This window comes from Podarcis cretensis, assembly GCF_951804945.1.
Source record: "Podarcis cretensis genome assembly, chromosome: 14".
NCBI lineage: Eukaryota > Metazoa > Chordata > Lepidosauria > Squamata > Lacertidae > Podarcis > Podarcis cretensis.
Genome location: NC_137183.1, coordinates 12,189,338 through 12,214,282, shown reverse-complemented (window position 1 = coordinate 12,214,282; position 24,945 = coordinate 12,189,338). Strand labels below are relative to the sequence as shown.

Below are 24,945 nucleotides of genomic sequence, written 5' to 3'. Positions count from 1 at the left end.
GTTTAGCCTGGAGAAGAGGAGGTTAAGGGGTGATATGATAGCCATGTTCAAATATATAAAAGGATGTCACATAGAGGAGGGAGAAAGGTTGTTTTCTGCTGCTCCAGAGAAGCGGACACAGAGCAATGGATCCAAACTACAAGAAAGAAGATTCCACCTAAGCATTAGGAAGAACTTCCTGACAGTAAGAGCTGTTCGACAGTGGAATTTGCTGCCAAGGAGTGTGGTGGAGTCTCCTTCTTTGGAGGTCTTTAAGCAGAGGCTTGACAACCATATGTCAGGAGTGCTCTGATGGTGTTTCCTGCTTGGCAGGGGGTTGGACTCGATGGCCCTTGTGGTCTCTTCCAACTCTATGATTCTATGATTCTATAGTGACAAAATAAGAAAAAAAGGGACTGAGGATGGGGGGAAAATAAAATAAAATGCCGGTGTTTGTGTCATTATCCTAATCTTCATCTTCTCACTCATAGCCCTGTAAGATTGTCTTCCATAAACACGGTTTTAAACGTGAATCCGTAAGTGACTGTGGAGGCCAATTCTGGATCCTCACATCCTTCCACAGTGAGGACATAGGTTTCCGGGCGGGAGTTGATCAAGGTGAGGGTTTGCCCTTTGGTAAAGGCTGTTCTCCAATTGGAGCACTCGCAGGCCAGTGTTTCCCAGTTGTCGGTGTTTATACTACATTTTTTGAGATTTGCCTTGAGAGAATATTTAAACCTTTTTTGTTGACCACCAGCATTACGCTTTCCATTTTAAAGTTTGGAATAGAGTAGTTGCTTTGGAAGACGATAATCAGGCATCTGAACAACAAGACCAGTCCAACAAATTTGATGTTGAAGAATCATTACTTCAACACTGGGGATCTTTGCTTCTTCCAGTACACTGGCATTTGTTTGCCTGTCTTCCCAGGTATTATCCTAATACACAAGTTTGGCAAGTGGATAGGGTCACCCACCTGTCAATCACCTGACCTCACAATGGCGTCAGGTGACACATTTAAGTAGGGAACTTCTTCCCATCTTGTTCTCACAATGGCCAGCCAGATGCCTTTGAGAAACCTGCAAACAGGACCCGACGCAAGAGCACTTTCTTCCCTCCTCTGGTTTCCAGCATTGAGAAGCCTTGCTGCCTCTGAATGTGGAGGTAGAGCATAGCCATTCTGATAAAGTAAAGGTAAAGGGACCCCTGACCATTAGGTCCAGTCGTGGCCGACTCTCATCTCGCTTTACTGGCTGAGGGAGCCAGTGTACAGCTTCCGGGTCATGTGGCCAGCATGACTAAGCCACTTCTGGCGAACCAGAGCAGCGCACGGAAATGCCATTTACCTTCCCGCCAGAGTGGTACCTATTTATCTACTTGCACTTTGACGTACTTTCGAACTGCTAGGTGGGCAGGAGCAGGGACAGAACAATGGGAGCTGACCCTGTCACGGGGATTCGAACCGCCAACCTTCTGATCGGCAAGTCCTAGGCTCTGTGGTTTAACCCACAGCGCCACCCGCGTCCCTTGCCATTCTGATAGTCTTGTCCTAAATGATTCCGTCTAAACACCTTTCAAATCCATCCGAGTTGGTGGCCATCACTACAGTTTCTGGGGGTAATCCCAGAGTTCCACCATGAACCGTGTCAAGAAAAGCTTACTGTTGTCTGTACTGTATTACTAGCTCGGCCTGGCTGGGGGCAGGAAGGGGCGCACAGGGTGGGAGAGGGGAGGGGAGGCGGGGGAGAGAGCAGCACAACCCTCCCCCACACCCACTAAACACACACACACAGTGGCAGCAGCGCTTGTCAATCACAACGGCACTGGGGCGGGGTTAAACTAAATTTGGGGGCACTGGATGGGGCAACGCATTATGCCAAAGATGGCCCTGTGAGTGGGTGGAGGTGGGGGGGGACATAATAAAATTTACTGGGGCAGGATCTCCTTCTGTCCCTCCCCACCCTGTAAGTGAGGATCTGCAGAGACCTCAGTCCCTTTTCCATCTCGCTTCCCTTTGAGTAGGCCTTCCGGCTTCCGTTCACGATGCTCGAATTGTCCTTGTGGTCTGCGTTTGTTTTTCTCAACTTCCAGTGTTCCTCGATATCTTTTATGGTACTATAATTTCTGCCCCCATCGCTTGGGGCTTTTCCTCTTCCTCCTCCTCCTCCTCCGGCTCTCATCTTGCAATCTTTAACGTTAAATAGAATTTGTTTTTTCCCCGTCCTGTTTTGCAAATTGGCTTTGCACCATATCTCTCCTTGTAGCAGGCGCATCCTGCATGGAAACAAAAAGGGAAAGGAAAGCCAATCTGAGCACACCTCACGAGCCCAAAGCCTGCCTGTTTCTTGCACAAGGGCCAATCCACAGGTGGGTTAAGGTGGAAATCATTCCCACAAGGTGGACAATCACCAAAATATTATGATTATTAATGCCTTCCACAGACCTGCCTCGATTAACTAAAACAGCATTTAAAAGAACATGAGATACATTAAAAAACAATACAGGGAATGTCAGAGACCCATTCATTCATTCATTCATCTATCGGGAAAAGCTCGTTGTCTTCAGTAATGTCTTCAGTTGTTTCCAGAAAATGCAAATAGAGGATATGTTAGTATGAAAACTTTGAACTTGGCTGTAGTTCTTTTAAATGGGATGGGGTTTTTTCCCTCTTCTCCCTTTCAGATGTCTCTGTTTAGCTTCTTGATCACGGAAACAAGACATAGATTGAGGCGAATGAAAACGGCATAGCGTCTTCTAGAGGGTGTTCGGTATAAACATGGCCTAATAAGGTTTGGTTTAGGAAAAAACCAAGCATAGCTGTTTAGTCAAATATGTACAATTATCATTGAGGCTTAACGAAAGGGGGGGGGGGGTGAGCAGATATCAGGGGACCAGGTGAATAATGTCATAAGACATGGATACTGTTCTGAGGGAAAACTTTCTGGGTAGGAATTGGGAGGGGGACAAGGTTCCCTGAAAGTTGGATTCTGGATTTGAGCTTTCCTGTGCTCTTTTTTAAAAACCTTTTTTTAGCGTTTGCCGTATTCTGCATATATTATCCCTACAATCTGGGGATTTATTAGAAAGGGATAAAAAATAAAACCTGAATGAGTTTGGGTTTTAGAATTTCTGCTACTGGTGTGGGGTTCCTCCAAAACTGGTGTTCTGGGTTGTTTTGCAGATGTACATTCTGGAACATATCATTGATATAATAATGGTGCTTTAGGGACAGATTTATACTGGACACACACAGACCCTGCCGTTCTGCTTTATTTCCCTCCAAAGTTACCACTCTGGTGCTGCAGCACAGTGAAAGTGGGACAGGAAAATAAATAAACCAGAACATTTGCAGAACATTGTGGCACTGTGGGTTAAACCACAGAGCCTAGGGCTTGAATCGATGGTTTGAATCCCCATGACGGGGTGAACTCCCGTTGCTCGGTCTGTGCTCCTGCCCGTCTAGCAGTTTGAAAGCACAACAGTGCAAGTAGATAAATAGGCAGGAAGGTAAACGGTGTTTCTGTGCACTGCTCTGGTTCGCCAGAAGCGGCTTAGTCATTCTGGCCACATGACCCGGAAGCTGTACACCGGCTCCCTCGGCCAGTAAAGCAAGATGAGCGCCGCAACCCCAGAGTCGTCCGCAATTGGACCTAACGGTCAAGGATCCCTTTACCTTTACCTTTTTATCATATATTTATTTATGCTCCACCTTTTTCCCTCACTGGACTCACGGTGGCTTACAGGTAAAACTGAGAACTGCTAAAAACACAGGGGGTGGGGGACATTTGTTAAAAAACAATCGGACATTGATAGAAGTAAAACCATATACAGTGGAACCTCAGTTTTTGAATGTAATCCATTGCAGATGTCCATTCGACTTCCAAAACATTCGAAAACCGACGATCAAAGGTCTGTCAACAAGTTCAATGGGGGAAACTGAGAAACACGCCTCAGAAGCCGTTTGACCTCTGAGGCGCATTCGGAAACAGAAGCATTTGCTTCTGGCTTTTCGGCGTTCGGAAGCTGAAACATTCGGCAACGGAGCAGTTTGAGAACCAAGGTTTGACTCTTTCAGGAGTTTTTTCAAGTTTGAAAACAGGAATTGAACCAAGGGTGTGGGATCTGTGGCCCTCCAGAGGTCATTGGGAATTGCAGTCCCGAATTGGAGTCTTCCGAATATCCAGTATAACTGAAGGAGCGTCTCCACCCCCATCATTCTGCCCGGACGCTGAGGTCCAGCGCCGAGGACCTTCTGGCAGTTCCCTCATTGCGAGAAGCAAAGCTACAGGGAACCAGGCAGAGGGCCTTCTCGGTAGTGGCGCCCGCCCTGTGGAATGCCCTTCCAGCAGATGTCAAAGCGATAAACAACTACCTGACATTCAGAAGACATCTTAAGGCAGCCCTGTTCAGGGAAGTTTTTAACGTGTGATATTTTACTGTATTTTTGGTATCTATGGAAGCCGCCCAGAGTGGCTGGGGAGGCCCAGCCAGATGGGCGGGGTATAAATTATTATTATTATTATTATTATTATTATTATTATTATTATTATCTCCCGCAAGGCAGCGGGAGTTTAGGAGGATCAGATAATTACAATTATCCAGCCCTTTCACATTAAAAGGGATGCGGGTGGCGCTGTGGGTTAAACCACAGAGCCTAGGACTTGCCAATCAGAAGGTCACGGTTCGAATTCCCGCGACGGGGTGAGCTCCCGTTGCTCAGTCCCTGCTCCTGCCAACCTAGCAGTTCAAAAGCACATCAAACTGCAAGTAGATAAATAGGTACCACTCTGGCGGGAAGGCAAACGGCGTTTCCGTGCACTGCTCTGGTTTGCCAGAAGAGACTTAGTCATGCTGGCCACATGACCCGGAAGCTGTACGCCGGCTCCCTCGGCTAATAAAGCAAGATGAGCGCCACAACCCCAGAGTCGGTCACAACTGGACCTAATGGTCAGGGGTCCCTTTACCTTTACCTTCACATTAAAAGCAATCCGTTTCCCAAAGCCTTATGGAACATGCAGATTCAGTGGAAAAGGACAGGGCATGCACTGATAGAATCAGAGCAGTACAACTGCCTGCAAACCTTTGCAGGCTAGCAAAGAAAGTGGGATTGTGTCTAACCCAATACTAGAGGAGAGGAGGAGGAGGAGGAGTTTGGATTTGATATCCCACTTTATCACTACCCAAAGGAGTCTCAAAGTGGCTAATATTCTCCTTTCCCTTCCTCCCCCACAACAAACACTCTGTGAGGTGAGTGGGGCTGAGAGATTTGTTACCAAGTTGCTCTGGTCGTCCCTTCCTCCTTTCCTTGCCAAACTCTGGGAGCTGTTTGCTCCTTGGTTTTTGCTGCCCTATTCAGCGAGTTCCCTTTGAAGCTGATCCTGTAAAGAACCTGGTGACTTTTATTTGGGGGAGAGAAGAGGCTGAGCCTCTCTCTGGCTTGCAGGGTGGAAAACTGAAGCTCAGCGTTGCTGCCCAGGCTGCTGACAGAATCAGAGCCGCCCTTTTTTCAATGCCTGCTCCTTTCAAAGTTTGTTTTGGAAGCGATGGGCTGCCACCTCCTTTCTGTCAGCTTGCCTGTCGCTGCTTTGTTCAAGCTCCAGGCCTAAGGAAAATTCGCTATTTTTGCTACTTTTCAAAGTTTCCTTCCAGATTCCAAATAGGACAGAACAGCTCCCCTGAAAGAGGGGAGAAAAGCCTGAGAGCATTGCAGTCTGCCCGAATTTCCTCATGTACTTTGCACTTCCACTTGTCCTCACTGCTAAACACTTGTAAAACATCTCTGAGCACTGTTCGTACATTAAAAGATAAGCAGTTCTCGGCTGCCTACAGGCAAGCAGTCTAACAGACATGATGCAATGGATGGGGTCGTGCAGTGATAAAAAAAAATAAAAGCATCTTAGGGCAACATGACACAGTGCGTGTTCTTTTGTTATTTGTGTATTTATTTAAGGCATTTTGCAAAAGGTCCCACAGTCCCTGGATAATCCAGTTAAAACAAGGAAGAGGGGCTGGTGACAGGGGTGGAGATGTTCTTTTAGGTATACAGGGCCGAGGGCTTTACAGGTCAGCACCATCACTTTGAATTGTGCTTGGAAACGTACTGGGAGCCAATGGAGGTCTTTCAGGACTGGTGTTATGTGGTCCTGGCGGCCGCTCCCAATCGCCAATCCAGCAGCCGCATTCTGGATTAGTTGTAGTTGTAGCTGTATGAACTTCTGCCCATTAAGCCTTGTTAAAAACTGAGGGTCTTTGCCCACAGAATGTGGCAGTTTTACTGCTTGCAAAGCCTTAGAAAACCTGCTGCCTGCTGACTTATTACTTGGCTGAAATGTATTTAAATTAGATTTGTAAAAGGTTTATTGCTTATATTAGGGGTGTGGGGGGGATGTTGTAATACTTTTGCAGATCCGGATATATTTTCTGAGCCTTGAAGAAATATTCCACTTTCCAACATTAGTAAGATTGTCTCAAGATTCTTTCCGGGGTTTGGATTGCAACTGATAAATGATACCCTTGCTGGTGCCATTGCAAGACCATTTTTTTTTCTTTTTAAAAAAGGTTCATTTCCATTCCTTAAAAGGCAACGGAACTTTTAAGAGCACTTACAGTATGTGTGGGCAGAAAGCAGCGTCCGTTCTTGCCCGTTCTACAAGAGAGGGTTGAGATCTGATTCCTAGCCGCACATTTGGGCGACATATTCACAGAGCTGTCCAAGGTCTCGTTCCTGCGCAGGCACTGCCAGTTTAGACCCTTATAAGCATATACAGTGGTACCTCGGGTTACATACGCTTCAGGTTAAAGACTCCGCTAACCCAGAAATAGTGCTTCAGGTTAAGAACTTTGCTTCAGGATGAGAACAGAAATCGCGTGGCGGCGGTGCAGCAGCAGCGGGAGGCCCCATTAGCTAAAGTGGTGCTTCAGGTTAAGAACAGTTTCAGGTTAAGAACGGACCTCCGGAACGAATTAAGTACTTAACCTGAGGTACCACTGTGAAATTAAGTTGTTTTTGTCCCAACATGCATCACTTTTCACCTGTTTGCATTGAATTGCATTTGATACTCCATCTTCCATTCTCACCGTTTGGAGACATCCTTTCAGAGATCTTCACAATCGCTAAAAGACACGTTTTTTTCTGTGGTTTCTACTAGGGCGTGCATTTTTGCAAGCGGCTTCTAATGTAATGCATTTCTTGTATATTATTTTCACAAATGCATTCATTTTCATACACATTTCCCACTAATATGTGCAGTCCTATAAGCCTTGGTTGGAGAACTGCACATAAAAAATCAGATAGGTGTGAGTTTTGAAGTATCTTGTGTGTCATATTGTTCATATTGGGTTTTTTAAAAAATAAATTTATTTGGTTTTTAAGATTAAAATCTTACAGCCACATATACAACATACAACATAGAAATAAGATTCCAAAGAATCTCTTGGACTTCCCTTCTCCCCTTTCTGGGTCCTATTGTTAATCATTTCCTCCTGCATCTTTTATAATAATCCAAATCTTTTACCTCTCCATTGTGTCCAAACTTCACAATTAAACTACAAGTGTCATTCCAATCCTACTAACAATTTTAACTACTACTAACAATGGTTTTTAAGATAAATTATAAATTTCCCCCATTCCTTATTGAAAATTTGGTTGTCCTGATTTCTGATTCTTCTGGTCATTTTAGCCCAGGCATAGGCAAACTTGGCCCTCCAGATGTTTTGAGGCTACAGTTCCCATCATCCCTGACCACTGGTCCTGCTAGCTAGGGATGATGGGAGTTGTAGTCCCAAAACATCTGGAGGGCCAAGTTTGCCTAAGCCTGTTTTAGCCATTTTGGCATAATCCATCAACTTGATTTGCCGTTCTTCTCTGGCAAGGACTTTATCTTCTTTGCATTTTCATATTGTATTTCAGTGCTCATGTTGTTTTGGAAACTGCAAATCTTAGAAATTACCCTGCTTTAAATGTGAACTGAACGTCTCCTCCATCCCTATGTATAAGTCGGGCTATCAGGGAAGGATAATTATTATTATTATTATTATTATTATTATTATTATTATTATTATTATTTATACCCCGCCCATCTGGCTGGGTTTCCCCAGCCACTCTGGGCGGCTTCCAACAAAACACTAAAATACAATGACCTATTAAACATTAAAAGCTTCCCTAAACAGGGCTGCCTTTAGATGTCTTCTAAAAGTTTGGTAGTTATTTTTCTCTTTGACATCTGGTGGGAGGGCGTTCCACAGGGCGGGCGCCACTACCGAGAAGGCCCTCTGCCTGGTTCCCTGTAACTTGGCTTCTCGCAGCAAGGGAATTGCCAGAAGGCCCTCAGCCCTGCTCAGTGTCCGGGCAGAATGATGGAGGTGGAGACGCTCCTTCAGGTATACTGGACTGAGGCCGTTTAGGGCTTTAAAGGTCGTGCATTGGTACAGCATTGCATGAAAAAGGTTCCAAGCCCAGTCTGTAGCATCTCCAGCTAGGGGCAGGAAACGCCCTTGTTTGAAAACCAGGCATTGTAGGCAACACTGAGCAATGGCCTGACTCACTATAAGGCCGCTTTTTATATCCTACGAAAAATACACCACCAGCCTAGCAACATAATGTTGGCAGGTGCTGCTGCTCCATCTTTGATATCCTGCCAGTATGTATCACCCTAGACACTGACGTCAAACACATATTTTAATCCCATGTTTGGGAATCTGGGGGGAGAAGGGTTAATGCTTTCCTCCTGCTCCATTTCCCCCCTGAGAATCGTCCTTCTGAAGGGGCAGTAAAAAGCAACTTCAGAGGTACAGTTTTCAGCCAGAAAAAAAAAGTCAGGGGGCATTTAACTCCTCTGCAGACCCACCCCCTGAATGGGATGGGTTGAAGTCGGTGGATAATAATAATAATAATAATAATAATAATAATTATTATTATTATTATTATTATTTATTTACACCCCGCCCATCTGGCTGGGTTTCCCCAGCCACTCTGGGCAGCTCCCAACAGAAAATTAAAACAAGGTAAAACATTAAAAACTTCCCTAAACAGGGCTCCCGTCTAAAATGTCTTCTAAAAATCAGATAGTTGTTTATTTCCTGGACATCTGATGAGAGGGCATTCCACAGGGCAGGCGCCACCACCGAGAAGGCCCTCTGCCTCGTTCCCTGCAACCTCACTTCTCGCAGTGAGGGAACCGCCAGAAGGCCCTCAGAGCTGGAACCTCAGTGTCCAGGCTGGACAGTGGGGGTGGAGACAATTCTTCAGGTATACCAGGCCAAGGCCATTTAATTCTTTCAGGACCGGTCTTATATGGTCTCGGCAGCCACTCCCAATCAGCAGTCTAGCTGCCGCATTCTGGATTAGTTGTAGTTTCCGGGTCACCTTCAAAGGTAGCCCCACGTAGAGCGCATTGCAGTAGTCCAAGCAGGAGATAACCAAAACATGCACCACTCTGGCGAGACAGTCTGCGGGCAGGTAGGGTCTCAGCCTGCGTACCAGATGGAGCTGGTAGACAGAATTGACCTGTGCCTCCATGGGCAGCTGTGAGTCCAAAATGACTCCCAGGCTGCACACCTGGTCCTTCAGGGGCACAGTTACCCCATTCAGGACTAGGGAGTCATCCACACCTGCCCGCTCCGTCCCCCAAAAACAGTACTTCTGTCTTGTTCTATCTTTATTTCTATAACCCAGTTGAAGATTTTAGTTGTGAGATTTGCAGAGCAGAAGGCATCATCTCTGATGATATGGAATAGTTCAAGGCTATTGAATGAGGGGCCCTTGCTCTTGGAGTTCCTTCATTGGCCCTGACAGAGAACCGGGGGGGGGGGAGAGATACACAGGAGGGGAGGGTGAGAAAGGCAACGAGAGTGGGGGTAATAAAGAATAACCCCAGCAGGGACAGGAGGGGGACAGAGATGGCCTGCTCTTTTTTGAATCCCACTTTCTCAGTGGTGGAGAGACCAGGCGTCTCATTTATTTATGTCATTTACACCCCACCTTTTCCTCCAAGGAGCTTAGGAGGGTGTCCATGGATTCCCTCCTCATTTAATCCTCACAACAAGCCTGTGAGGTAGGTTAGGTTGAGAGGCAGCAGCTGGTCACCACCTCAGTCGTCCAGTGCTCAAGGCAGTGGGTGCCTCTGAACAATCCCCGTTCCTGGGGGGCGTTTCTCTTGCGCTCCTGCCCTGCTGCTTGTGGGCTGCCCTGAGAACAGGCTGCAAGTCTGGCTGGGCCCCTTGGGCCTGATCCTGCTGCAGAGCTCTTGGGAGGCTGTGCTCCGACTGTCAACCCTTCCCTGAGTGGGGGCACCGGGGGCAAGGCCAGAGATGTCTCCCACTGCTCGTGGCCCACCCAGGAAGAAGCAGAGGCCAGCGCAAGCCACAGAATGGGGGCCGGTCTGGAGGGGAAGCACCCTTTCTGTGGATCTTAAGATGTTCTCTTTAATATAATAATAATAATAATTTATTATTTATACCCCGCCCATCTGGCCGGGTTTCCCCAGCCACTCTGGGCGGCTTCCAACAAAACACTAAAATACAATAACCTATTAAACATTAAAAGCTTCCCTAAACAGGGCTGCCTTCAGATGTCTTCTAAAAGTTTGGTAGTTATTTTTCTCTTTGACATCTGGTGGGAGGGCGTTCCACAGGGCGGGTGCCACTACCGAGAAGGCCCTCTGCCTGGTTCCCTGTAACTTGGCTTCTTGTAGTGAGGGAACCACCAGAAGGCCCTCAGCGCTGGACCTCTTTGGTTGGGGGAGGTGAGGGCCAGCTCCTCCTGCGAAAGGAGTTTCTCTTTATACATTTGCTGGTAAAATAATACAGTAAGAACGTGCAGCGATCTCAGGTGGGAGGCTTCCATCATAAGCAGCTCTGTGCAAAGAGGGCAGAAGGGGAGGAACGTCAGGGAGCAGCCGAATCCCGGTGGAGTCTGGAAAACATGCAGCTAAAACGGGTTGTTCTTTCTAGGGCTCTGTAGATAAGAGTGCAAGTGGCAGGTGTGCCTTTGTTGCACAGGGCCACTGAAATTTGAGACCCCGAAGTCCATCACTGCCATTCTGGGTCTTGTTTGGAGAGAAATTCTCCCCTGGCCATTTTTGAGAACTCAAAAATTCCAGGCTCCCCTTGGGAGGGAGAAGGACCCACTTCCTAGCCGATCTCCCAGACACTCTCTCCCTCCCCCTGCTTTAAGAAAGTGTAGATCCCACTGGACTCCCTTGCCCAATCTTTCTGAGGGAGACCTGAGGTAAAAGCTACAGAAAGACCCTCCCCACCGTGGATGGCTTCCTGGTGGAGGACCTCACGTGGCAGCAGAGAAGAGGCGATATTCCGGCCGACTGTGTCTCTCCACTGCTTAGAGGCCTGGCTGTCAGAATAGACGAGATCGTCTTCCAGTTGGGAGGGGAGGGAGGAGTCTGCCTTCGGTGTCAAATCTGAGATTCTGGCTCTTCTGCACAAAGCTTTAATGCTGCCTTTCAGCCCCTCTGAGGCTGCTCGAATGACCTCAGCCAGCGGTGGACATTGTAGATTTGGAAGAGAGAGGAAGATCTCCAAGTGCAAGCGAGGACCACCTCCTTCTCCATCCTCCTTGCAGATTAAGGGCCCATCAGTCACACACTTTGAGGGGATTTCGCCACTCCTCAAGCACAAACTCACCTAACTAACTCTGTGCCAAGTCACGACAACTTTTTAAACAGACAAAAGGCACTGCCAGTTACTTCTCATTTTGCAAAGAGTGCAGAGCTGATCCCCAGGGCTGCTCTCCTGCAGATGACTAACAAGACCATTTGCTCCATTTTCCACATTGGACAGCAAGTAGCTAAATCTGGCTTCACCTGATCAGTGCCAAAATAAACTCCTGGCCAGTCACCCAGTAAAAAGGTAAAGGTACCCCTGCCCATACGGGCCAGTCTTGACAGACTCTGGGGTTGTGCGCCCATCTCACTTAAGAGGCCAGGGGCCAGCGCTGTCCGGAGACACTTCCGGGTCACGTGGCCAGCGTGACATCGCTGCTCTGGCCAGAGCCAGAGCCAGAGCCAGAGCCGCACACGGAAACGCCGTTTACCTTCCCGCTGGTAAGCGGTCCCTATTTATCTACTTGCACCCGGAGGTGCTTTCGAGCTGCTAGGTTGGCAGGCGCTGGGACCGAGCAGCGGGAGCGCACCCCGCCGCAGGGATTCGAACCGCCGACCTTTCGATCGGCAAGTCCTAGGCGCTGAGGCTTTAACCCACAGCGCCACCTGCGTCCCCTAGTCACCCAGTGTTATGATGCTAAATTACCCTGATGTTTTCTACATCAAGCCTCCCCAAACCTGGCGCCCTCCAGATGTTGCTGCGGGACTCCAACTCCCCTCCCCCCTCTCCCTGCCCCCCTGGACCTGCTGTCTGGGGCTGATGGGACTTGGGAAACTAATTCAAGACCCTGGAGATGTAGCTGAGGAAGAAAGCACCCAAGGGTGCAGGTAGGATCCCTAAAGAGGTGGGGTGTGTATTTTAGGGTTGAGTGAAAAATGATCTCCCAGAATTCCCCATCCTATTTGTGGGTGGTGAAATTGGGGGTGGGGAAGTATTGTCCTGAATATTTGGGATGGGGAGTGGTAATTCTGCTGCAATTTGGATGATGACAAAAAAGGAAACTCAGAAAAATCATCAGAAAACTCCCTGGGAAAATTGCTGGCTCACGTAACACCCAGCATGGGATTTAGAAAGGTCAAATAACCAAAAAGCATCTTTAAAAACTGGGCATGTGGTGGGGGCACAAATCTTCAGGATGTCTCCCCCCTTGCCCATGACTTTACCTTCTGTGCAACCAGCGGCACATTGTTTCATAGGGGTAGAAAACCGAAGATGTCCAGAAAGTCAGTCAATCCATCTGCACAGCTTTCAAGACAAGAACAGAAGAAGTGATCTGAATGGCTGCTAACTGCTCCAACTGACTGGGCTTTCAACTTAGCCAGGGATCCTTTCAAGTAACTCACCTGGCCTCCTAGGAAACAAAACATTCCCCAGGATTCCACAGCTGTAAGGTGGCTGAGGGAGAGGCAGTAGGCAGACGCAAGTCCCACGGTGCTGTTTCAGGCAGCGCAGAACCCAGTGGCGTAGCGTGGGGGGTGCAGGGGGGCCGGCCGCACCGGGTGCAACATCTGGGGGTTAGGGTTAGGGGGCGCAAATCCACGGGTTAGGGGGCGCAAATTACTTGCCTTGCCCCGGGTGCTGACAACCCACGCTACGCCACTGGCGGAACCTGCAGGCGCCTAAGATCCCACATCACTCCTAAAAAGTTTCGTGAGCCCTTTAAAAAAAAATATTGTCCGCCCCGCCCCCGCCCCCCCATTCAGTGATGACACCTGGGGTGGACCGCACCCCCACCCCACCCCCTTCCTCCGCCACTGTGCCCCCCCTCTTTCCCATGACTTTACCTTCTACGCTACCAGCGGCACAAAGATCTTCAGAACCAAAAAGGTCCAGAAAGTCAGTCAAGCAGCTTTCAAGACCACAAAAGAAGGATTGCTGCTTTATAGGCTGCTAACTGATCCAACTGCCAATAAAAGGTTTGATGATGATGATGATGATGATACCCTGCCCATCTGGCTGGGTTTCCCCAGCCACTCTGGGCACAGCTCCCAACAGAATATTAAAAGCAGAATAAAACATCAAACATTAAAAACTTCCCTAAACAGAGCTGCCTTCAGTTGTCTTCTAAAAGTCAGATAGTTGTTTGTTTCCTCTAGTCATAAGTTCCATTTCCTCATTAATCTAAATTGAGAGGAAAATCTGCATGAAAAATTGTATTTAAATAGATATATAAATGCCAGGTTTTTTCCATGTATGTATTTCACCTTTAATGCATCTTGGTATGTTCCTTGAGCCAAGAACTGTATCAGAAAATCTGGGGATGTATGACATCTGAAGGATAATTAATTAGCCAGGAAAGTGCAGATAAAGTCAGCTTTCACAACAGGAATTGCAGGAATTACCGTACATTTCTAACTCCACACCAAGGTCCCGATTTGGATCAGAGCCCCCCTTTGCATCTGAAATATACTTTTTCAAAGCCAACTGTGCAGTTGGTCACAGGCATCTCATGCAGTTTGGCCCTGAGATGGTATAACAGATGGAGGGATGGAGTAGAATTCAGTCAGCACTTTCCGAAACAATGCGCAAATCAAACCGCAGCCATCCTTTGAAATTAGCCCTTCTTTGAATTTTGTGATGCAGTTCCAAGTAGACATCTACAAAAATCCACACAGCAGAGAAAAGTGTGCAGGGAAAAGCATTTATCAGTGAAGTTAACGTGCAAATAATGCATTTCGTTAAGGAAATCTGCTTGCCAAAATGCGTTAGAATTGCATACAAAAATGTGCATATAAGGGGGGAATTATGCTAAAATGCTGACCCATTTTCATGAGGATTTTTTGTTTTTTTGCAAACTGATGCAGAAATGTGGAGAACTGGACATAAGACTGGGAAAAATCAGAAATGGAGAGAAACCAAAATGGGCAAATCTGTGTATCTCTAGACAGGCCCAAGAGCACCAATTAAGCTACATGACAGTCATTTGAACCCTGTTTTTTCCCCACAGGTTACTGCCCAACTTTCTAGCGACAGCACCCTGCTCCCAATTTACACACAGGCTTGTGGGTGGTGTGTTTAGTCTACTGCAAGCCATTGCCTGGGCCTTTCCTCCCAGTGCACCGAGAAAGGTTTCATCAACATTATTTACTCTAGTTAAAATTATTGCACTCTGTTCTTTTGAGGGACATATTTCTTCCGGACGTTTGTTTACTCTCCAAATCAACATCGAGTTACAGCAATGTTAAAAGCATTTAAATATTTTCACAAAGAGCAGGATTCAGCTATTAAAACAGGTTATTTTCAGCCAAGGGTGGATAGTTTTAGTCAACTAACAGACTAGGCGGCAATTGCCAATTGTCGCCATGACAATAATTGTATATTTCCAGCCAAAGAGGCGAGAGTAAATCATCTCTGTTTATCTTATGTGTTCTCTGTAAATACCCAATGACGGGTAAAGGCCAAGAATGAGCTGGATGTACCCTTTGTTGCCTCAACATTTGGGCAGTTTCAGGCTGTTGCAATTTTCAGGTGGGATTCAACCATATAATAGCAAAATCAGGTTGGACAGTTAGGGTTGATTTAGCAGTCTTGTGCAACGAAACCATTTCCCTCCAAGATCAGACTTTTTGCAACAAGGAATGTGATGGGGAAACACTCTGGAAGTTGTGAGATAATATTTTCTCAGCTAACCTCCCTGCAACCAAACCAGGAAAAATATTCAATAAACGGATCAGGCAGAAGTGGTCAGAATCCGCCGCACGTACACCTTTTGCATTTTTCCATTTAATGCAAAGGAAAGCATGGTCAAAACGGCAAGTATCTGGAATGCAGAGAAATGATCCCTTATTAATAAAAAACAGCCATGTTCACTTTTCATAAACTCATCCAGCAGCCGAGACACTGAGGTCCAGCTCCAAGGATGAGAAGTAAGGATACAGGGAACCAGGCAGGGGGCCTTCTCAGTAGTGGCACCCACCTTGTGGAAAGCCCTCCCATCAGTTGTCAGATAGTAATAGTAATAATAATAATAATAATAATAATAATAATAATAATAATAATTTTATTATTTATACCCCGCCCATCTGTCTGGGTTTCCCCAGCCACTCTGGGCAGCTCCCAACAGAAAATTAAAAACATGATAAAACATCAAACTAAAAACTTCCCTAAACAGGTCTGCCAGAATGGAGGTGCGGGGACAGAACCAGTCATATAAGCCTGTTGACTATTACACATGTACCATTTTGCTTGTCTTTTCAGCCTCTGCTGAAGACTTTCCTCTTTCAGCAAGCCTTCTGAGATCTTTCTCAGTTGGCATCACTATTGTTGTCACTAGAATTGTTGTTAAGATGTTTTAATTTTTTTATCACTCCAATGAGAGGATGAGCAGGATATACATAAATAAGCACATGCAGGCAGTTTAGCACAATCAGTAATATCCAAAGCAACACGATGACCAAGTACAACAATACGATGTCAATGTAAACTCTTTATATAATCTATACAGAGCATTGAACAGTATGAAATATATGAAATGTACTCCTTGCAAAACCAACTAAACAAAAATCTATAAATCTCTGAAAGTCACAAAATACGCACTCTTGATGGATTCTCTTGAAAGCATAGAACCAAATGAAGTCTCTGAAAGTCTTTGTAGACTATGCAAGTCTCTGAAAGATTCTTATCTGGTGAAAACAAGCCGTTAAGTTTTTAATGTCTGATATTTCATTATGTTTCTGTATATTATGTTGGAAGCCACCCAGAGTGGCTTGGGCAACCCAGTCAGATGGGTGTGCTATAAGTAATAACAACTTCTTCTTCTTCTTCTTCTTATTATTATTATTATTATTATTATTATTATTATTATTATTCCCATTTATAATTTAACCTCTCTGCAAAGCCCCAAGTGTTGGACGTTTTGTGGTTATTGAATGAGTGGACAAGGAGGTGATCCAGGGCTTATCTTGCATTCTCCTCTCTGCTATAAGCAATTTACATCTGCCAATAGCTTATGCCTAGCATCCAAAAATAATTCTAGAAACCATCTAGCCTAACAGATGTTCCAAATGCACATAGCTCACAGTACAAGGGTTCAAGTCTTATTTTCCTATCTAGGAATAGAAACCCAGGACTCGCATTGTGCATCACATTTTTCTGCATACGTGCAGGACCTGCATTTATTAAAAGCATATTTGCATGCAGATAATATAGTCGAGCCCCAATTGCCCCTCCCCAGATCGGCAACAATTTGGTACGTTCCCTTCTCGCCATCTGGAAGCAAAATATTTTGAGAATCTTGCAGATGCTCACAGAGTTTGCATTTACAATCCGAGGTGGGGGAGAGGAGGAAGACATTTTAAGAAGATTCCATTTCAAGATGAGAATTTTAAGAAGACTGCATATTATTTCTGGCCTTTCTATAATTATACAGGGACGGTAGCTCCTGTGTCCATGATAACTCCGAGCGTATCTGGCATGCATTTTCTGAGCTTTTGGGCTTCATCGTGGCTGGTGGAAGTCCAGGCCAAAATTTACACAGATGGAAAGGACAGGAGTATAGAAAAATATGCCTGTAGCTCTGGGATGAACGAGGCGCTGTGGTCCTCCAGGTGGTGTTAGACTTCAGATTCTATTACCGTTGGCCTTGTCAATTTGGGCTGATGAGAGATGGAGTCCAACAACATTGGCCATCTTCAAATATCTGAAGGGCCATCACATGGAAGACCGGGCAAGCTTGTTTTCTGCTGCTCCAGAGGGTACAACCCAAAACAATGGATTCAAATTACAAAAAAGGGGATTTCAACTAAACATTAGGAAGAACTTTCTGATGGCAAGAGCTTTTCAACAGTAGAATGGACTGCTTCAGAATGTGGTGGAGAAAGGGATAAATGACTGTTCTCCAGTCAGGAGAACAGGACAAATGACAACACAAATTCAATAAAGCAATCGCACAATAATAAAAGCATCATCAGGACCATAAAAATCAGACCACAACACAGGAAATGACATGTATCTGTGGAACTGTACCCAAAGCAATTTCCCTTTATGATCCAAATGCCTGGAGAAATAAAAAAAAATCGACTTTTGTTTAAAATGTCTGCTGTTGAGAAAACATCAAATACTCCCCAGCAGGGAGTTACGTCAAGGAGGTATCTTAACCAAGAATGCCCTGTCTTATGGACTACCACGCCCTTATGGACTGGACTCTCCTAGAAATAACTCTCCTGCTGACCATAATGAAAATTGAACAGAATGGAAACTTGTAGCTATTGGGTTGTAGCCAATGCTAGTCCTACTCGGAGTAGACTCATTGGAATTAATGGGCATGTTTGTTTGTTTGTTTGTTTGTTTGTTTGTTTTTTGTTTGTTTATGCCTCACCCATCTGGCTGGGGTTTCCAGCCACTTTGGGCAGCTCCCAACAGAATATTAAAAACACAATAAAACATCAAACATTTAAAAAAAAAAATCCCCAAACAGGGCTGCCTTCAGATGTCTTCTAAAAGTCATATAGTTGTTTATTTCCTTGACATCTGATGGCGTTCCACAGGGAAGGCCCTCTGCCTGGTTCCCTGTAACCTCACTTCTCGCAATGAGGGAACCACCAGAAGGCCCTTGGAGGTGGATCTCAGTGTCTGGGCTGAACGATGGGGGTGGAGACGCTCCTTCAGGTATACTGGCCCGAGGCCTTTGAGGGCTTTAAAGGTCAGCACCAACACTTTGAATTGTGCTCGGAACCATACTGGGAGCCAACGTAGGTCTTTCAGGACCAGTGTTATATGGTCTTGGTGGCCACTCCCAGCCACCAGTTTAGCTGCCACATTCTGGATTAATTGTAGTTTCCAGGTCACCTTCAAAGGTAGCTCCACAAAGAGCACATTGCATGACTAACTTAGGCCCATTAATTTCAGTTATGTTTACTCTGAGTGCAATTTTTTGTTGTTTAGTCATCTTAGTTGTGTTCAGCTCTCCATGACCCCATGAACCAGAGCATGCCTTGGAGACTCTTTCTTCTCAAAGCTTCTCCTTTTTTTATGTCCATGGAGTTTTCTTGGCAAAATACTGGAGTGGTTTGCCAGTTCCTTCTCCAGGTGGGTCACATTTAATCTAAACTCTCAGCTGTGACCTGTTCCGTCTTGGGTGGTCCTGCACAGCATAGCTCATTGCTTCTTGGAGTTATTCAGGCGCTTTCGCCACGACAAGGCAGTGATTCATGAAGGAGCAGAGTGAGATTAGCATTGGATAAAAACCATTAGCCATAGGCCTACCTTGATCCAGCTATCCACAGAGTGGTTTAGTACATCCATTGCTGCTCTCTTAAGACATTTTTTCTTAGCAGACCTGTTCCTTCTCCCAAACAAAACAGAATTGCCATTACTAGTGCAGTGCTGAGAACGTGACAAAAAGTTGTAAGATTAGGATTGTTTGATTGAAACTAATTTGCATTCATGGTTGGAGCACACCATTTATTAATGACAGCAGTTGATTCTTAAAAAAAGAAAAGAATTCCCCTCGTTGTTTTAAGATTGTCAAAGATGTGCTGAAGATGAATCATTTCAACCATAGCTGTGTCTGCATCCCACTCCACCCCCAACCCCCTAGTCAAAAAAAAGATACTGGGCTATTTTAGAATTAACAGGCAGTAAACGCAAAATTGGCCTCTCCATTGGAATTCTCCAGGCAGAACTTTGCAGCTGTGTTGGAGAAGCAAAGCACAGCCGGTGTCTGAAGCTTCTCAGCTTTCTTAAAGAAGTTGCAAGGGCACTTCCATGCATACTACAGTGGTACCTCGGGTTACAGACACTTCAGGTTACAGACGCTTCAGGTTACAGACTCCGCTAACCCAGAAATAGCACCTCGGGTTAAGAACTTTGCTTCAGGATGAGAACAGAAATCATGCAGCAGCGGCGCAACAGCAGCAGGAGGCCCCATTAGCTAAAGTGGTGCTTCAGGTTAAGAACAGTTTCAAGTTAAGAACAGACCTCCAGAACGAATTAAGTTCTTAACCCAACGTACCACTGTATTCTCAAGAGGGATTTGCAAGGCAAGGGGGTGAGCTCTCCATCCCTGAGGGCAGGGGTCAGAAAACTTTTTCAGCAGGGGGCTGGTCCACTGTCCCTCAGACCTTGTGGGGGGCCGGACTATATTTTGAGGGGGGGGATGATTCAAGAGCACCACGAACCCCAGAGGCTGCTTACCTGTGTCTTGCGAGTGAAAGGGGCTGGTGGTGGCAGCGGACGGACGATGAGCAGCGCACGAAAGGGCTCCGGAGAGGGGCTGCTTAAAATGGCGGACGCTCGAGCGCTGCTGCTGCTGGCACCAACAAAGCCCAGCCCCTTTCCTCCTCTAGGCAGGGCAGGGAGAAGCCAGGAGGAGGGAGGGAGGAGGAGGAGGCACTGCCGTGGAAGGGAGAGGGAGGGAGAGGGAAGGAATGCATACGCACTGGTGAGCCATGCAGCGATTCCCGGACCGTCCGCAGGCCGGATCCAAAAGGCAATTGGGCCTGATCTGCCCCACGACCCTTAGTTTGCCTACCCATGCCTAAGGGGCATTGAAGCAGGGACTGCACAGCCATCAGACTGGGAGGCTCAAACTGCATTCTGAATTGCAGGTCCCACATTCCCAGCTGTTTTTAACATCTGATTTTTAACATCTGATCAGATGCTCTATTAATATTGTTTTGTGGGAATTCAGGAACTCGCTCCTGACTTTGAAACATTTTAGGTGCTTCTGACAGAAGCAGTGCCGTATTGTGACTTCTTGGATAGCCTCACAAACACACTCCACCATGCTGCTCCCCAGACCCAACTCCTCCTAACAGACCCAACGCAGCTACCTGCCACTCAACAGTGACTCCCCGTGACCAAAACAGACTTCTCCTCTCAGCAAGCAGGGTCAGCATGCTGTCTGTGACAGGCTTTTGGCCCGTTCTGCTGCTTCTGAGCCAATTCTCACCGCCTACTGCAGCTTTTTTATTTTTACTTCTCCAGAAGCTTTTGCTGCTCTTTGAAGAGGAGGGAGAGCATATGGCTTGAAGAGCCAATGTATTTCCTCCCCCCCCCCTTTATCCTTCTGCAACGCTAGCATAGTATAAACTAGGGGTGGATGGATGGATCTGTGAATTTCAGTTATCTCTCAATTTCTCACTTTTCCAGTCTTTTAAGTTCAGTTTTGCACATTTCCAGATCAGTTTTTTTTAGTTCTCATGAAAACGTTAATGTGAATTTCTCATAGAATGGTAGAGTTGGAAGGGACCCCACAGCTCATTGAATCAAACCCTCCACATTGAGGGTATATTTCCCCAAAGGCGCATTTCCCCCTTTTGCACACATTTTTGCAAGCAGTTCCCCCTAATAAGAGTTACAGTTTTGTACGTTACATTCACTTGTCTTATCTGTTCCTGGCAACCTGCCATGGGGCTTGGATCTTGTGCCACCTGACAAAATCTGTTCTAATAATAATTATAAATTACAAAACAATGTGGATATAAATATAGAAATAGAAATAGATACAGATACAGATACAGATACAGATACAGATACAGATACAGATATAGATAGATAGATAGATGATGATGATGATAGATAGATAGATAGATATAGATATAGATAGATGATAGATGATAGATGATAGATGATAGATAAATAGATAGATGATAGAGAGAGAGAGAGAGAGAGAGAGAGAGAGAGAGAGAGAGAGAGAGAGATGATAGATAGCTATAGATATAGATAGATGATTTAGTAAATGGCACTTTGAACTGTGAAATGTTCATTGCAATTTATTCAAAGATACCTTCCCCCCTTTCTTTCTCTCCTTTCTTCTCTCCCCCTTTTCCATCTCTCCCCATCCCCCCCCCACTCACCCACCCTGCCCACTACCCTTAGGTCCCGAAAACTTCAGTTCAAAGAGCCTTGCACTGCAAGCCCAGAAAAAGATCTTGAGTAAAATGGCCACCAAGACCATGGCTAACATGCTGATTGATGACACCAGCAGCGAAATCTTCGACGAGTTATACAAAGTGACCACGGAGCACATGAAGAACAAGAAGGAAGCCCACAAAATCATGAGGGACTTGATCAAAGTGGCCATCAAAATCGGGATCCTCTACCGAAACAATCAGTTCAATTCCGAAGAGCTGGAAATTGTCGAGAAGTTCCGCAAGAAGCTGAACCAAGCGGCCATGACGATTGTTAGCTTTTACGAGGTGGAGTACACTTTCGATAAAAATGTCCTCTCGGAACTCCTGAACGAGTGCAAAGACCTTGTTCACGAACTCGTGGAACGGCACCTGACAGCCAGGTCTCATGCGCGAATCAATCACGTCTTCGACCATTTCGCAAATGTGGAGTTCCTCACTGCCCTCTATAGCCTTGATGGGGAATGCCGACCACACCTCAAAAAGATCTGTGATGGAATCAACAAACTGCTAGATGAGAAAATCCTTTGAAACTTTGCCCTTTTTAAAAAAACAAAACAAAACACAACTATACAAGTTTCACTTAAGAAATGTAACCAGAGAGTTGGGACCAACTGTTAGCTTCCTGTGCATAATCCCAAAAGAGAATGGCCTGGTTTGCACACTAAACCATGGTTTGTTAAACTACAGTTTCTTTAACCATGGCTTAGTGTTATGGATCACCCCAGCAGCTTAACTATGGTTAAAAGTTGTTTGTTAAGCAAGGTTTGTAGTTGGTTTATAAACCATGGTTACTGTAAATCATAGCTTAGTGTTACATGTGGACGCAGCCCAACACCTCCTCCTTAATGCTGCTTATGGAGTTATCACCGCTCAAAAGGTACACAGCTGTAACTAAATAGCAGCTCTTCTGGGCTTGTGTCTCTTTGATAGAGAGATGTAATAAACTAAGGCTTAAGATGTTTCCACTTTAATGATGGTTTTATTAATGACGGTTAGTGCTAACCATGGTTCAACATTTAACATTAACCATGGTTTAGTGTTATGTGTGAACCAGGCCATTCCAGAGCATTTGTAATGGAAAGCAAAGCAAGCCACACTTCAGACCACAAATATACTGAGCATTTTATGATGCAAGGCCATTTGTGACGGGGAGGGAAATGATTACATACCATGATCTCATTATTGCTGTGTTGTGGTTACAGTTTGATGTGCCAAAAATGAAACCTGAAGTTCCATGACATTGAGCAAATATGCCCATGTTTATATTGTAGAAGAATGGAACCTATAAGGTGAAGTGGAAAGAATGGGCTCTGAATATCATTATTTTTAAAACTGAAAATCTCTTTATAGCACATGATCCAAACAGAGAATAATTCCATATGCCAGGAATGAGGGCAAAGCACAACAAAAGCAGGAATATTGCTTCTTTTAAGGTGTCAGCATTTTATACCAAGAAAGGAATGAAAAAGTTGTGCCAATCTCTTAAAGACTCTTAAATGGGGAGCTGCAGAAAGATTGTGCAGATTCTGCATTGTCGAAGCTATTATTCATAAGGGAGTGCATTAACAGGGGGTGAAGAACACAGTGAACTGGGGTGATTTTGGGGCTCGTCCCTCCACTCCTGAATTTAAGCATGATGTCAGTAACCTCCCCACAGTTGAATCAGAGTCCCCACAAAGCCTGGTGTCTCTCTGTTGTTTCTGTACCATATACAGCTCTGTGTTTTCCTATATATCTATGTTTCTCTAGGTCCTTGGGCTTTGCGAGGAATGAGGCTGTCCAAAATGTTGCCCGAAGAGCTCGTGATTGTTGCTTGTCAAAGCATAGAAATAGACACTACACTCAGTTTCAAAAGCTTCATTTGATAAAAACAAAACCCCAAAACCCCTACAATCCTCTGCCTTAAACTGGCAACCGATATCGTTGAAGGCCTGCACCCACTAGGAATGGATGGATCCGTCTATTTCTGATCATAGCTGTCAAGCGTCCCTTATTTGGCGGGACAGTCCCTTATCCCAGCGCTGTGTCTCGCTGCTGTCCAGGATTGATGATGTCCCTTAAATTTCCCCGGTTTCAAAGGAAGCAACTCCTCTCCCTCCCTCCCGGCCAGGGAGGAGGGAGGCTCCAACTGTGTTGCTTGGCTGCGTTGCTCACCCAATAAGGAGTCTAAGAACGACTGGGGGGTGGAGCTTGCATGCCTTGTGCTGATCAAATTGGCTGCGTTGCCTGGGGACTTGCCTTTTCTCAGCGCTTCCCAGCGGAGAGGTGACGGTGGTTTCCCTTGCTGCATCCCCTTTGCCGGGTTGCTGCGCTGTGGGAACCACCACTTGAGGCTTCGTTTGGCTGCTGGCTGGGCTTTCGGCCTTTGGCTCGGAGGGGCTCAGAAGTTGAACATACCCGTGCCCGGAAAATCCCTTATTTTGGCTGCTGATCCCTTATTTTTGAGGCTGCTGGTCCCTTCTTTTCAAATCTGTAAGTTGACAGCTATGTTTCTGATCCTTAGTCAGTTTGCACGGTTTGGCTTATCTGTTCCATCCCATTTCCATATTAATCTGCAAAAAGTATAAGCGCCCTGGTGGATCAGGCCCAAGGCCCATCTGGTCCAGCATCCTGTTCTCACGGCAGCCAACCAAACGTTTACAGGAAGAAAGCCCACTAGCAACAGCACCCTCCCCACTGCCCCCCCTCCGAAACTGCCATTCAGAGCCATGCTGCCTCTCACCGCGGTGAGTGAACAGTAGCCAAATTCCTCCAAGAATTTGTCCAGTCCTCTCTGCAAGTGGTCTGAGCTGGTGACCTTTGCTACATCTTGTGGAAACAAATTTCGTAATTTTAACTATGCAGTCTCTTTCGTCAGTCCCAAATCTTCCAAAAATTCTTGGGCGGCCCCAAGTTCTGTTATCCACTTTCTGTATGCATAATCTTCTATACCACTATCTTGCCTTCCCTTTTACTCATCATTTTTTCTAAGCTAGAGAGTCCCTAACATTACACTCTGTCCTCATAGTGGAGCTGTTTCAACCCATTTTGGGTTGCTCCTTTCTAGCTCTCTAATATCCTTTTTGAGGCGTAGACAGCAGCCAGAGCTGTATACATCAGGCCATATATTTGACAATGTGTATTTTGATATTGACCATTTGATTTCCAACCCTAATGATTCCCCAACACGAAATTCACCTTTGTCATAGCAGCTGCACAGTGGGCTGACATCTTTGTCGAGCAATCCACTGCTGTCTTGTTCCTGGTCACTGGGAAATCTGCCTGAAAACAACGAGGGGAAACTCCAGGGGTGGCTTCTTCCATTTCCACCTTCTTACAGCCATCTCCTTGCTTGCTTGGAGGGCTGGCAGGTGAACAAGAGGAGGCTACACCAGTGAGAGGAGCAACAGCATATGCCTGGTGTTGTTACAGAGGACCTTCTAAGGGGATGGGATCTCGATAGCTGCCTATCGAATCCAACAAAACACTTTCCACCCTTGACATAATCATAGCCGGC

The 24,945-nt window shown here is 45.9% G+C and overlaps 1 protein-coding gene and 2 long non-coding RNA genes across 5 annotated transcripts in view; 2 read left to right on the top strand and 1 right to left on the bottom strand.

The window, feature by feature from the left end:
• Nucleotides 1-24,135, top strand: part of TNFAIP8L3 (TNF alpha induced protein 8 like 3) — a 57,853-nt gene extending 33,718 nt beyond the window's left edge. Inside the window, exons 1-3 of one of the 3 annotated variants that reach the window (XM_079953516.1) lie at nt 657-1,143; nt 2,662-2,768; nt 21,415-24,135. In XM_079953516.1, coding sequence (XP_079809642.1) covers nt 21,477-21,977 — 501 coding nt within the window. In that variant the 5' untranslated portion in view covers nt 657-1,143; nt 2,662-2,768; nt 21,415-21,476 and the 3' untranslated portion in view covers nt 21,978-24,135. Of the gene's footprint in view, nt 1-656; nt 1,174-2,661; nt 2,769-21,414 lie in introns of those variants that run through there. The other 2 variants (XM_079953517.1, XM_079953515.1) reach the window with 2 other exon arrangements.
• On the top strand, nt 4,820-10,926 carry LOC307203066. Its single transcript, XR_013833123.1, has 2 exons — nt 4,820-6,116; nt 9,285-10,926. It is a non-coding gene; the product is annotated as an uncharacterized lncRNA (long non-coding RNA).
• Nucleotides 10,355-12,914, bottom strand: LOC307203042. The gene is made up of 3 exons (XR_013833096.1): nt 12,411-12,914; nt 10,705-11,118; nt 10,355-10,397 (listed from the first exon to the last, which is right to left on the bottom strand). It is a non-coding gene; the product is annotated as an uncharacterized lncRNA (long non-coding RNA).
• Nucleotides 24,136-24,945: the final 810 nt, after the last annotated feature.